Source organism: Embiotoca jacksoni, unplaced genomic scaffold (assembly GCF_022577435.1).
Source record: "Embiotoca jacksoni isolate LCO1_2020_lvr unplaced genomic scaffold, fEmbJac1.0.p SCAF_2, whole genome shotgun sequence".
Taxonomy (NCBI): domain Eukaryota; kingdom Metazoa; phylum Chordata; class Actinopteri; family Embiotocidae; genus Embiotoca; species Embiotoca jacksoni.
The window spans coordinates 1,060,852-1,074,653 of record NW_027185340.1 but is presented as its reverse complement, the minus strand read 5'-3'; the positions used below and the strand labels follow the sequence as shown (position 1 = coordinate 1,074,653).

The window sequence follows — 13,802 nt, the reverse complement described above, 5'->3', positions numbered from 1 at the left end:
ACAGCAGAATTACTAGTTTTTTTGTTACTATGGTCTCTAAATAAGAATTACTGGTATTTTGCTTACCCACCAGTGGGAGGAGCTTATACTGGTAATGCAAACTCAACTAAAAAACATAGAAATGCCTTAGGTTTGTATGGATTCAATGGGATTCAGACTTTGCTTGCAAAGCCTTGGTTATGGGATTGTAGAGGGCAAAATGTTTTACATATAACACCATGAGATAACTCTGACGTGAACATGAAAGCTTTTAGATAGTTTAAAACCCACTGTAATTGAATACACTTTAGTTAGAGGTCTAAGCAGCAATTTTACAGGAACCATAAGGGTATTCATCATATGTGTTTACATATTACTAAATATATTAACCGAAACTAGGGGATTTGTAGCTTTCTGTGCTGTTAAGAACAGAGAAGTCTACAAAACCAAGTATTTATGTCTGGTAGTCACCCATTCATAAACTGTCCACAATTTAAGCCCCCACCTGATAAAAGGAATTCTTATTTAGAACAAGCTGTTGTTTCCAATAGCGTCAAAGTCATAAGGCCTCTGTGTCCAACAGCTGAGATTAGCTGAGTGTGAAGGGCAGTATTGTAGTTAACACTAAGAAGTTGGCTTAAACAGAAAAGCTCCATGTTGTGGAAGTATCCAAAATAGTATATAAATAAATATAACACACAAGTAGATGGTTAAAAGTTTTCAAGTAGGAACAGGTTGAATGAATTATGACTTTGAGCCTTGTTCATTTTGCTCCATCAGGTATATTTTTTGGACTGACTGGTACCGGCCAGCGAAGATTATGAGGGCTTGGGGTGACGGGTCACATGCCCTGTCTATTGTAAACACGACTCTTGGCTGGCCGAACGGCCTCGCTATTGACTGGAGGTGAGCTAAATGTCATACATTCACATGCCCAGCAGATAAATCAAAAAAATATACCAATGCAATTCTTTGTTTTGCAAAAGATAAAAAAAAAGAAGACATTTGAACCTGTAAATGATTGCATTTAACTCAATAATCTCCTCATGTTTCTTTGCTTTGATCCCCACACAGCTCAATGCGTCTGTATTGGGTGGATGCCTTCTTCGACAAAATTGAGCACAGCAATTTTAATGGGCAGAACAGGCTCTCTTTGGATCGCATATCCCAGATCTCCCATCCATTTGGCCTCACCATTTTTGAAGGTGAGGTCTGGCAATAAGCTGCATATATATCCATTGCACATATTTGATCTAAATAAAGAGGGAGTCAATTTCACGGGAGTTGACTGTGGTTTGTAGGTCTTTCTTTAACGGTGAGCATGTCAAAAGAGCAATTACTGTTAGCAGGAGGCGATGAAAGATGAAGTAACTGAGGCTGTGCTCTGTTGCTCCTGTTCCATTAAGGCTATGCATATTTCACTGACTGGCGCCTGGGTGGCATCGTACGTGTGCGCAAGACTGATGGTGGGGAGATGGTCATTATCAGAAGAGGAATCAGCCACATCATGCACGTCAAGTCTTTCAACTCCAACTCTCAGACTGGTCGGTAGCCTCATTCTCTGTTCCTTTCACTATTCATGCGTAGCTGCAGCTCACACTTGTCAGTCATATTCCTGGCAATTACCCTCCTTTGCTCTTCTCAGGTTCCAACTTCTGCAACAGACAGACAAATCCTAACGGAGACTGCAGCCATTTCTGCTTCCCAGCGCCGGACTCACAGAGGGTGTGTGGCTGCCCGTATGGCATGAAGCTGTCGCCCAACCAGCAGACATGTGTGGAGGACTCTTCCAACGAGCCCCCCACACTGCAGTGTGGAGCCAACTCCTTCTCCTGTGGCAACGGCAAATGTGTCCCAAACAGCTACAGATGCGACGGTGTTGACGACTGCCATGACAACAGTGACGAAGTCAACTGTGGAATTAACAGTAATTTTTTTTCTTAAATCCAGTTTATTATACTGACACCACCTGACCAGAGCAAAACTGTTTCTCACCTTTGTTTTTTGTTTTTTTATTTAGTTCATGTTAATTTGGACTAAAATGAAGATAACAGCTTTCTTTTTTTCAGACACCACTTGTTCCCCCTCTGCATTCACCTGTGCCAATCAGCACTGTGTGCCTACTGGATGGCGCTGTGATGGCCACAATGACTGTTTTGATAACAGTGATGAGAACAACTGCCCCACTCAGGTGCCAGGAACATGTCCTGCCAATCAGTTTACCTGTGCCAACCACCGCTGCATCCCTCATACCTGGCGTTGCGATACTGATAACGATTGTGGGGACAGTTCAGATGAAGCTGACTGCCGTAAGTCTCTTTAGGCTAACAATTTAAAATTGTATAGTATATAGGAATTATAAATTTAGTAGGATTTGCTTTGAGGTTGTTGTTGTTTTTTTGTAAATGCCAGAAATGTATTTCAGAAAGCAAATATGGTGGAGAAAGAGTGAATTTAATTCAGAAAATACTGAAAAAGGTTGGCAAAAAAAACATTTCGTGTCTAGTGAGTTGAAGTCAAATTTAATGCACAGTTTTTACAAAAATGATAGATTCACCTATATAGGCCACTGGAGATAACTGGAGATTTCAATAAAAGCATTATTCTGTACATGCTTGTAAGTGTGTCGAGGATCAGACAGTTAGGATGTTAAATTTACCACCAATGTCAGGTTCCCTAATAGGAAAAGAGTTACTTAGCTATTTATGCACTCAGACAACACTGAATTATACACAGTTGCCATGATGAAACTATTATCGCATGGTTGTTGTTCATCGACAAAAATTTAAATGGTTTTAAACTAAGACTTGCACAGGATTCTATGCATCAGCCAAGAAAGGGTAGTACGTTAGTCCACAGGCTCATACTCTTGTTTAACAATTTGTGTTGACAGATCTGGGAAGTACCTGCCATCCAGAACAGTTTCCGTGTCCAGACCACCGCTGTATCGACCCCACCTATGTGTGTGATGGGGATAGGGACTGTGTGGATGGAGCGGACGAGCGGGGATGCAGTGAGTAGCTTTTTCCATTTCAGTTTCCATGGACTTAAATACCATTGCTGATCTCATTTGTTTCTTACTTACAACACATGAAGTTTTTCATTTGCAGCACAAGTGCGTATTTCATAGAATCAGTGTATTTCCCTTTTACTTATTTTTATAAAATGAATAAAGTTACTTGTTCAGCAGATCACTGCGTATCAGGTGTTATGTACCTGACTTCCCTAAGATCTTGTAAACTCAGATATTGTGAACTGGTGCTTTATTTGCCAATATTCCCAATAAGAAAATTCATTCATTGTTTCACTCATTCATGTGTTCAGCAATGTTCTGTTTTTACCAGCTACACATCCTGCAAAAGGTGTAGAGGTCAATTAAATGCTCTGTAGAATTCAACAAGCATTTACTGAACTTCTTAATTTATTGATCTCGTTACCTGTATTGTACAGAAACTGAGCTCAGCAAACACACACAACTGCAGATATATTTCATTAACATACCCAACTTGACTTTTCAGTCTTTAACTGCACTGTGAGTGAGTTCAAGTGCTCCGGTGGTCACCAGTGTATCAACTCCTACTACCGATGTGATGGAGTCTTTGACTGCACTGATCGCTCAGATGAACAAAACTGTCGTAAGTATTCAAATACTTCTGTGGTCAGACCTTATACTACTGAAGCATTACTTAGTCTTACATAATTATGTACAAGGTTGTAATATATGTTAAATGTCAATAATCTGGGACTGTGCTAATGCTCTGTTTGGGTGTTTCTGACTATATCTCAGCGACCAGGCCCTCGGGGATGTGCCACCACGAGAGCGAGTTTCAGTGCCAGTCAGATGGGAGCTGTGTCCCCTCCACGTGGGAGTGTGATGGGCATCCAGACTGCGAGGACGGCAGCGACGAGCACCACGCCTGCCCACCTCGCACCTGCCCCTCCTCGCTCTACCGCTGTGATAACGGAAACTGTGTGTTACGCAGCTGGATTTGCGATGGCGACAACGACTGCAGGGACATGAGCGATGAAAGAGACTGTCCCACGCCACCTTTCCGATGTCCAAGTTGGCAATGGCAGTGTCCTGGCCACAGTGTTTGCATCAACCTCACCACAGTGTGTGACAACACTCCTGACTGCCCTAACAGTGCTGACGAGTCTCCGCTCTGCAGTAAGTCTCTTCTCCGTTGTCTTCAGTCTGGAACATCTCCTTTGTCTTTTAGGGTTGTTTTATTTCCAAGTCTGGCTACCTCGAATCCAATTACATTTTCACATCACAAGACACACGGGATCAATCTCTCATCTGATTTTGTTTAATGTTTGTTTAATTGTCCTTGTTTTTGTATTCTATAAACACAAGAGGCTTAATTTCACTGAAATTTTGTGTTGGATGTCATCTGTTTGTCTTTGGATTCTTGTGTTGAAATCAAGCATGTGTGTGATTTGTCCTGTATTAACCTGAAAATGATCTGTGATTTTCCTTTCTTGCCTTTTTCACAACTTTCAGATGAGCCTTTGCCAGGTAGGAAAAAACTTTCAATCATTGGTAGAAATGCTGAACGTAGTTTTGATTTGTGTTTCAACAGATGCAACATCTCAGTTAATTATTTTAATAGTCTTAAATCAATCAATCACGTACCACAAAAAAGTATCAAAAATAGTTTGGGCTCAGAAAAGCAATTCTGAGGACACCTAATTAAAGTAGTGAGTGCTTTGTTCGTTATCATTAAAGTGCAGCATGTATATTAATGGGAAATTTAAATTCTTTCAGTACTAAAATTGTGCTTTCCCTGCTTTCTACTCAGACCAGGAGAGCTGCTCTGACAACAATGCTGGCTGCACCCATGGATGTATCCAAGGCCCGTTTGGGGCCCAGTGCACATGCCCTGTGGGTTATCAGCTGAGCAATGACTCCAAAACCTGTGAGGATATGGATGAGTGTAATCCCCCTGGCCTGTGTAGCCAGCACTGCTTTAATGAGAGAGGCACTTTCCGCTGCCACTGCCAGGATGGTTACACTCTTGAAGCAGACCAGCGTACCTGCAAGGCATCAGGTGAGCAGGGATATGACTTAAACACATTGTTCCCACGGTAGTTTTAAATAACAACTTGTCATTTTATAATGCGCTAAACTAGGAAGTTGGCATATTATCGGTCCGACAGTGATCTTTGTTTTAACATGATTTACCGATACAGCTCAGTTTTCCCCAATATGCTGGGAAGCGGCAACCATGAAGGGGGAGCTCGGCCGCCAGATTGCAAGACTGTCTTTCTTCTCCCTTGTCTTTCTTTGCTGCTCTGATTTCGGGAGATAAGACAAATAACATACGTCACTCACTGGCCATCAATGGTGTAATGAGGACATAATCACAAACAAAGGGCTGTTTATGGGGAGCGTGCCTGACATGAGCTCCTCTTCCACACAGATAACCCGCTGAGAGGCTTTGCGATACAATAGGACATTATTTGAACAACGGTGCATTCCCAAAGGATTGCCATCTGAGTAGAGTCTATTTAACTGTCTTGTTGTATAGTTTTTGTCAACATGCAAAAGGCGATAACAGCTCCTATTAGCATAATAATGGACATGAAAAATAAGTAACAGAGGTTTGCTGTCTGTTTCCAGATTCTCGTCAAGCGTTCCTGCTGGTGGCTAGTCGAAATCAGATTGTAGAAGATGACATAACTACTCAGCCGAATGTTGTCCGGTCACTGGTTCGAGATGGACGCAACATCGTGGCCTTGGATTTTGACTCCGTCACGGACCGGGTGTTCTGGTCCGATACAAGCCAGGACAGAATCTGGAGTTCTCATAAGAACGGCAGTGATAGAACTGTGGTGAGTTCAGTTTGTTCCCTTTTTTTTTCACTGCAGACGTATTTCACAAAAACTTTCTGTGCTGACTGAATTTTGTCATGTTCATCTGTACTCATAAGAACAATCTCTTGTGGACAGATATTTGACAGTGGAGTGACTGTGACAGAGAGCCTTGCTGTGGACTGGGTGGGAAGGAACTTGTACTGGACTGACTACGTCCTGGAGACCATTGAAGTGTCTAAACTGGACGGCACCCACCGAACAGTATTAGTTAGTGAAAATGTCACGAACCCTCGAGGCCTTGTGCTGGACCCAAGAGACAGGTCAGAAAAAAGTTTTGTTTTGGTCCTATGTGCTATTTAATGTCATGTATTTCAAGGGTACTGCATTTAATCAGGAAAATAGCTGGTGTTTTAAGATGTTTTTTCGTTGTTGTAGTGCTCACCTGATGTTCTGGACCGACTGGGGGAGGAACCCGCGCATCGAGAGGGCCAGCATGGATGGAAAACTGAGGACTATTATCATAAACAACAAACTGTATTGGCCCAATGGTCTAACCATAGACTATCCCAACAACTTGTTGTACTTTGCTGATGCCTACTTGGATTTCATTGACTATTGCGATTATAATGGCAACAACAGGAAACAAGTTTTAGCCAGCGACCTGGTGAGTGTATGAGATGGCAGACTTTATGCTTATGATATATTTTCTAAATTATCTGTAGAGATAATAATTATGGTAATAATCTAAAGATGAACAGAGCACATTCAATTTTCCTTTTGAATAGCATGTGTAAGACACACTTTTTTTCTTTTGCTACTCTCTATGAAAAGGTACTGCAACATCCCCACGCAATTACCATTTTTGAGGATTTTGTCTATTGGACCGACAGATACATCAACCGTGTGATGCGAGCTCATAAGTGGCATGGGGAGAACCAGACAGTGATGCTGTTCAACCTCCCTCAGCCCATGGGTCTGGTAGCAGTACATCCAGCCAGGCAGCCGGCAGGTATGACAAATATACTGAACATAACAGTCTCTGTGGCATCAGTATTTGCTGATGTTGACAATAATGTTGACCACATGCATTGGATTGGTAGTTCTTATATATATTAATGCCTGTATGCAGAAGGTCCATTGTTTGTTTGCAAGTGCATTTAAGGATGATCTGTTGACTCTTTGCTGGTGTGTTTGTGTGTACATGTTTGACAATTTCTAGGGGAAACTCTCTGCCTGAGGAGCTCCTGTACTCATATCTGCCTCCTGTCTGCTGTTGGACCAAGGTACTACTCATGTGCCTGCCCCTCAGGCTGGACACTGGCAGCAGACCAGATCACCTGCACCAGAGGTATGCATCCTGCCAAATGGAGAAAAACTCTCATCACTCAGTTTGATGAAAAAGGAAGTCGGGTCAGATTCAGTTGATAAGTTGATATAGTCATAAGGTATTAATCTCAGGTGTGGTTAATGTTGTAACAGAGCAAAACTCTTATTGCAGAATTGATGATTCTTGCATGCTCTATGTAGAACTATCTCAGTGTTGGTAAGAGAAGAAACCTCTGAAAACACTACCTCGTATTATAGATCGATCCAGGTACTTGTCAACAGTCTCCCATTTAGATTTTCTTGTAAACTGCTGTTCCAGTCATAAATATTAAGAATCATATAAGCGTGTCTTTCAAGGTCTTAAGAAGACAAAGGATCTTTAATTCAAAGTCCAGGGAGTCCGCGTTAGGTCAACAGCTTAACTCATCTCAGGTTTCAGCCCATTCAAACCGAGCAGAACACTGACTCCCCCTGAGGCTAATGATTATCCAAGAATGAAAATGCCCTACAACCATTCATTGATTATAATCTCTGATGACAAAGCAAATCAGATTGTGGAACCAGCTTTCACCAGTCAATCCTCTTTTATAGATAAAGGCCTTTTAGCTTGGGATCCTTAAGTTGCACCAGATATAATACACCTAAAGCAACTTTTATTTTTTGATTACCGTGGGCTCAATCCACATCCTGGCAGCATACATCCTTTTTGTTTTTGGTTTGTTGTTGCACTGTAAGAAGAACTGGTTGTATTTCTGTTCTTAGTTCCTTTTTTCTGAATGCTTTTGTATTGTCTGTTTATTTTTTAGTTGAGGATCCTTTCCTGGTGGTTGTGAGAGACAGCATCATCTACGGCATTTCCTTGAACCCAGATGACAAGAGTAATGATGCCATGGTTCCCGTTGCTGGGCTTCAAAACGGCTACGATGTTGACTTTGATGACAGTGAACAGGCCATCTACTGGGTAGAGCACCCAGTAAGTCACTGTACAGAATCAATGTGCACATAAGACATACTCTGCATGTACTGTACAAGCGGCAATGAAAATGTTCCAAAGACTGTTCCTGTTGTACACGAACAAAGTGCTGCACAATGATGTGCACAGAGCAGCGCCAAGAGATAACCTCGATTAAGTATTCCAAGTTGCATCATTTGATCAACATCAGCATCTTTGTTACATGCGTTTTTGTGACCACTGATTTCTGAGCATTTACGATTTTTTTTTTGGAGAACAAAAAAAAACTCAGGGAGCCAAATCCAGTGAGAAGGTGGAGTGGGGAGCAACGATTGTGTTGATGTGGGTGACAAACGTGTTTTGAACACACTAAGCAGCCACGTTGTCACGTTGGAGAACCAAAGCGCCATCGGGTCTCTCAGACCTTTCAGAACCTCACAGGAGAACTGGGTGCTGACAGTCTGACCCGGGGCGATGAATTCATGGTGCAAAACCCCACAAATGTCAAAGAAAATCCACTGGGTTGTGCTTCTGACCTGATTTCCTGTGTTTTCCAGAGTGACACAAAATGATTTGTGTTCTCTGCTCACGTCCACAGTGAATTCCACTGGCCACAAAAACAGGTGTAAAGTGTGCTGATGTTGATCAAGTGACGTAACTTAAATACTTACAAAAGGAAAGACTTCCCCTGTTCTGGTCACATCACTGGGCTGTCACAGTTCAGTTCAGAACTTGACTTGTCCTCCAAGGATATTTTTGATCATGTTAACAATACAAATTCAGTTAAAACGTGCCAGGAAAACGCAACACAAGTTTCACTCCACACACGCACATTCAGCAGGGTTTGAGGTTAATATGTTTTCCTTTGTCCACCAGGGTGAGATCCACAGGGTGAAGTCAGATGGTACTAACAGGACAGAGTTTGCCCCTGCAGCCATTCTTGGCTCCCCTGTTGGCCTGGCTTTGGACTGGATAACAGAGAACCTGTACTACACCAATCCAGCTACACAATCTATTGAGGTGAGACAAATAATTATTTTGCCTGTAAATTGAAAATTAGAGCAAATAAAGCCACAACACAATTATGCAGTACAATAATTGCACCTGTTTGTGTTTGTGTACGGCCAGGTTTTAAAGTTGAAAGGGGAGGTACAGTACCGGAAAACTCTAATCACAAATAACGGCTCTCCAACTGGCGCTGGCAGTCCTGTTGGCATTGCAGTGGACCCAGCACGTGGGTAAGCCCCATTTAGCACAGTCCTGGCACTGACACTCAACCCCACAGCTACTGAGCTCTGACAGCCTCCTCACTGCCATCTGCTCTGCCTCGAGAGAGATCTCAACTGCTGTTACTGAATACTCCACTGCACTCTAAAACCCGAGCAATGTACAGTCAGGAAACAAGAAAGACATTTCTATGATATCTCTTCTCACTCTTAATACATTATGATGCCGATGTGGGTACTTACACTCTATGATAATCCAACCGCCGGTCTCCGAGCTGCTCATCTATGAACTGTGAAAATGATCTGACTTACTGAAAACCGAAGACACCGCATGAATCCCAGAAAGTGTTTTGTTATCACTGCAAATGTAGGCGATTGTCTTTGCTGCTTATTTAGCAGTGACAATTTGTATCTCTTAATTATAACATGTAGGACTATCAAATAGTAATATACTGTATATACAGTATATCTAAAACTAAATTGCTACAGTCTGAAACACACTGACCTGAAATCTTTCACATTCTTAAGAAAACTATACTGGACAGACCAGGGAACAGAGAGTGGCATCCCTGCCAAGGTGGCATCTGCAGACATGGATGGCTTAAACCCTGTCACTCTGTTCACCAACAACCTCGATCACATCGAGTTCCTCACTGTGGACCTCCAGGAGAACAAGCTGTACTGGGCTGTTACAAGCACTGGCTCGGTGGGTCTTTACTCTCTTGTGTAAGTGTTCTGCACTTTAATGTTGATTATCGAATATTCCATTTGATTTCCCGTCTGGTGCTGAATTGCAACAGATTGAGCGTGGTGATCCAGATGGAAGTAACCGCATCACCATAGTGACCGGCCTGTCTCACCCCTGGGGTGTGGCTGTCCATAACAACTACCTCTACTTCACTGACCGCGACTTCGAGGTCATCGAGCGTGTGGACAAGTCTACGGGTGCCAACAAGGTTGTGTTGCGAGACAACGTGTCTGGACTCAGAGTTCTCAAAGTTCATTTTCGAGACAGTAAGTGGCACAAGCACACGTCGTCAATGAAAAGCAAACTGTTTAGGCTTGTTGCTGTTCCTTGCATGTGTCACACTGTATTTTCTCTGCAAACTCAGCATCTGCAGGTACATCTAATGGCTGCACCAACAATATGGGAGTGTGTGAGCAGCTCTGTCTGCCTCGGCCACAGGGACTGTTTACCTGTGGGTGTGCCACAGGCTTTGAACTTAACGCCGACAACAGGACGTGCGCTCCCTACCAGTCCTTTGCTGTCATCTCCACTCTGTCTGCTATCAAAGGCTTCACTCTGGAGGGGTCAGACCACTCTGAGGCCATGGTGCCCGTGGCTGGGAGAGGTCAGTGATTCTTACGTATTGTTTACGATGCAGCATGTAATAATTTTAGGTAATAAAGTTTCCAAAATGTGTGTTAATTCTTGTCAAAAAAAGAACAGAATTTATGTGCGGTAGTGAACTGAATGACTGGCAGAGTATTAAGATATCAACTGATGATATGATCTTTGTGTTTGAAGTAACAACAATGGCTTCTGATGACTGGATTATCCTCTTACAGGCCGTAATGCTTTACACATCGATGTGCACATGGCTTCTGGTTTCATCTACTGGTGTGACTTCAGCAGCACTGTGGCGACTCAGAACGGGGTCAGACGGATCAAGCCAGATGGCTCCGGATTACGTAGCGTAGTAACATCTGGAATAGGACGCAACGGGATACGAGGCATTGCTATTGACTGGGCTGCAGGTATGCTGTTGTGTTCATTTCGGTACATGTTTTGTCTACCACGAAAGTAATGTGGTCGTCTACAGCTAACTCAATTTCCATTTTAGGATGTTTAAAGATTCAATACCTCACTTGTTGCATCTCTAATTCTACAACTTCTAACATTAGAAAAAGATGACACTATTTACAGAGTTGTTGGCTTTTAACTGATTATGTTCTTTGCAGTGAAGGGCATCTTACCCTTATGTTATAGCATATAATATATTGTATTCCAGCTTCACCAGCAGAAACAGTATTACTTCGATAGCATTCATGAGTTATATTTAGCCATTAAAATTATTTTTTCACTTGAAGTGTTGCAAATGTTGTGTGTATAAGCCTTTCCTTTTGTTTAACAGTTTTGTGCTTATATCAAGTATATTCTAATGACTTCTATTACTTTTGCTGCCTAAAATACCAAATCTTTCTAAGGCAACCAAGAGTTTCATTTTATGTGAGTAAAGCTAAGAAGTTTTAACAGTGTTGGCCTATGAAAGAAGGGAGATCTGGGAGTAAGTAAAGTAAAGTAAAGTTTATTTTTATAGCATTTATGGGTGACAAGAACTCAGCTGTTTCTGACAAAAAGAGCTTTAGGCAGAAAAATAGTTTGCTTCTGACTCATTTATGATTGCATCAATGTAAATTAGGCGACAACAGAATATCTGTTTAGTACTGATTACCCAATCATGCTGTCAACCAGTATATTAGATTTATATTCCAAGCATTACCAGCTTCTTTTCCAGTTTATCTTATCTTTTTGTGATTCAGGACATCCTGACTGGTAAATTTACTGTCTGATCCCACTTTAAGACTTTTCTGGATTCTGTCCTCAGGGAATTTGTATTTCACCAACGCCTTCCTGACTGAGACATATGTTGAGGTACTCTGCCTGAACACAACTTTCCGCAGGGTGCTGCTGAAGACCCAGGTGGACATGCCACGCCACATTGTTGTTGACCCCAGAAACAGATACTTGTTTTGGGCTGATTATGGTCAGAACCCCAAAATTGAGCGAGCACTCTTGGACGGGACCAACCGCACGATTCTAGTGTCTTCAGGGATTATCACCCCACGAGGGCTCGCTCTGGACTGGCAAACGGGCTTCGTCTACTGGGTAGATGACTCTCTGGATATGATTGCGCGAGTTAACCCCCAGGGAGGGGAGACTGAGGTAGTCAGGTATGGCACCCGCTACCCAACTCCTTACGGGATCACGGTGTTTGAGAGTAGTATCATTTGGGTGGACAGAAACCTGAAGAAGGTGTTCCGGGCAAGCAAAGAGCCAGGCAGCACCGAGCAGCCTGCAGTCATTCGGGACAACATCAATATGCTGAGGGACGTTACAATCTTTGACCAGCGTACTCAGCCAACCAGTCCCCAAGAGCTTAACCACAACCCCTGCATGGAGGCCAACGGAGGCTGCGCCCACTTCTGCTTTGCCCTCCCAGATTCTGACACAAACACCGCAGGCAAGAAATGCAGCTGTGCTTTTGGGAATCTTGCAGCAGATAAAGAGAGCTGTGTGGTGTCAAGGGATGACTACGTTATTTACACGACTGAAAGCACAGTGCGCAGCTTGCGACTTGATCCGGAGGACCACGCCCTGCCCTTCCCTGTCATTCATGTGCCTCGTACGTCGGTGGCGCTGGATTTTGACATCGCAGACCGAAGGGTCTACTTCACACAGAGCTCAGGTGCTGGAGCAAGCAAGATCAGCTACATCAGCCTGTCCTCTCCCACCTCAGCTCCTGTGGTGGTGGCTTCAGGTATATTTTGCACTTATACTGTTACTTGTGTTTGTTGGTTGATTAATACTAGCATTAAAACTGATGTTGTTTTGGTCTTTGTGGTCTGACAGATCTCGGGGCTCCTGATGGCATCGCTTTTGACTGGATAAACAGAAGAATATACTACAGTGACTATGTCAATCAGAGCATCAGCTCTATGTCTGTGGACGGCTCTCAGATAACTATTATCGCCCATGTGTCCAGGCCGAGGGCCATCATGTTGGATCCCTGCAGGGGGTAAGACTGACACAGCACACTGTCTCGGTTCAGGAGATCAAACTGGACATTTATTAATGAATCGTCTCTCGTTCCACAGATACATGTACTGGACAGACTGGGGTACCTATGCAAAGATTGAGCGTGCCACCTTAGGTGGAAATTTCCGAACAGAGATTGTGAACAGCAGCCTGGTGTGGCCAAATGGCCTATCCCTGGACTACGAAGAGGAGAGGCTCTACTGGGCAGATGCCAGCTTGTAAGTTCTGAAAAATTCCGCTGTCAAAAAGTGAATTTCCTTATGTCTTGTTATCTTGTTATCCTGTTTTGTCATCATTTTCTCTGCCATCAGACAGAAGATTGAGCGATCATCTCTCACCGGGTCCAACCGGGAGGTCATTGTCAGCACAGCCATCTACCCCTTTGCGATGACCATGTTTGGCCAGTTCATCTATTGGACCGACTGGAACACACGCAGCATCTATCAGGCCAACAAGCACGATGGCTCGAACATGAGAGTCATGATTCAGAACCTTCCATCTCGACCAATGGACATCCATGTTTTGGCCAGCAGGAAGCAGCAGCAGTGTGACAGTCCCTGCCAGCAGTTTAATGGAGGCTGCAGCCACATTTGTACTCCAGGTACAAGCTGTCACTTTGCTTTATATTTTTTTAGTGCAGTAATTGAAACCGACAAAGGAACTGAACTGTAATTTTGTCTTG

At 43.1% G+C, this 13,802-nt stretch overlaps 1 protein-coding gene across 1 annotated transcript in view; it reads left to right on the top strand.

Annotated features, from left to right (window-relative positions):
- lrp2a (low density lipoprotein receptor-related protein 2a) overlaps positions 1 to 13,802 on the top strand; it is a 45,316-nt gene that overhangs the window by 12,860 nt on the left and 18,654 nt on the right. The window contains exons 18-43 of the mRNA XM_069153771.1: positions 760 to 885; positions 1,054 to 1,184; positions 1,386 to 1,523; positions 1,625 to 1,906; positions 2,049 to 2,288; positions 2,873 to 2,992; positions 3,498 to 3,614; positions 3,767 to 4,147; positions 4,484 to 4,498; positions 4,782 to 5,030; positions 5,603 to 5,814; positions 5,932 to 6,116; positions 6,232 to 6,460; positions 6,628 to 6,805; positions 7,016 to 7,144; positions 7,929 to 8,095; positions 8,951 to 9,094; positions 9,203 to 9,312; positions 9,829 to 10,006; positions 10,101 to 10,314; positions 10,413 to 10,652; positions 10,870 to 11,058; positions 11,910 to 12,842; positions 12,935 to 13,100; positions 13,180 to 13,338; positions 13,432 to 13,721. Coding sequence (XP_069009872.1) covers positions 760 to 885; positions 1,054 to 1,184; positions 1,386 to 1,523; positions 1,625 to 1,906; positions 2,049 to 2,288; positions 2,873 to 2,992; positions 3,498 to 3,614; positions 3,767 to 4,147; positions 4,484 to 4,498; positions 4,782 to 5,030; positions 5,603 to 5,814; positions 5,932 to 6,116; positions 6,232 to 6,460; positions 6,628 to 6,805; positions 7,016 to 7,144; positions 7,929 to 8,095; positions 8,951 to 9,094; positions 9,203 to 9,312; positions 9,829 to 10,006; positions 10,101 to 10,314; positions 10,413 to 10,652; positions 10,870 to 11,058; positions 11,910 to 12,842; positions 12,935 to 13,100; positions 13,180 to 13,338; positions 13,432 to 13,721 — 5,522 coding nt within the window. The remainder of the gene's footprint in view (positions 1 to 759; positions 886 to 1,053; positions 1,185 to 1,385; positions 1,524 to 1,624; positions 1,907 to 2,048; positions 2,289 to 2,872; positions 2,993 to 3,497; positions 3,615 to 3,766; positions 4,148 to 4,483; positions 4,499 to 4,781; positions 5,031 to 5,602; positions 5,815 to 5,931; positions 6,117 to 6,231; positions 6,461 to 6,627; positions 6,806 to 7,015; positions 7,145 to 7,928; positions 8,096 to 8,950; positions 9,095 to 9,202; positions 9,313 to 9,828; positions 10,007 to 10,100; positions 10,315 to 10,412; positions 10,653 to 10,869; positions 11,059 to 11,909; positions 12,843 to 12,934; positions 13,101 to 13,179; positions 13,339 to 13,431; positions 13,722 to 13,802) is intronic.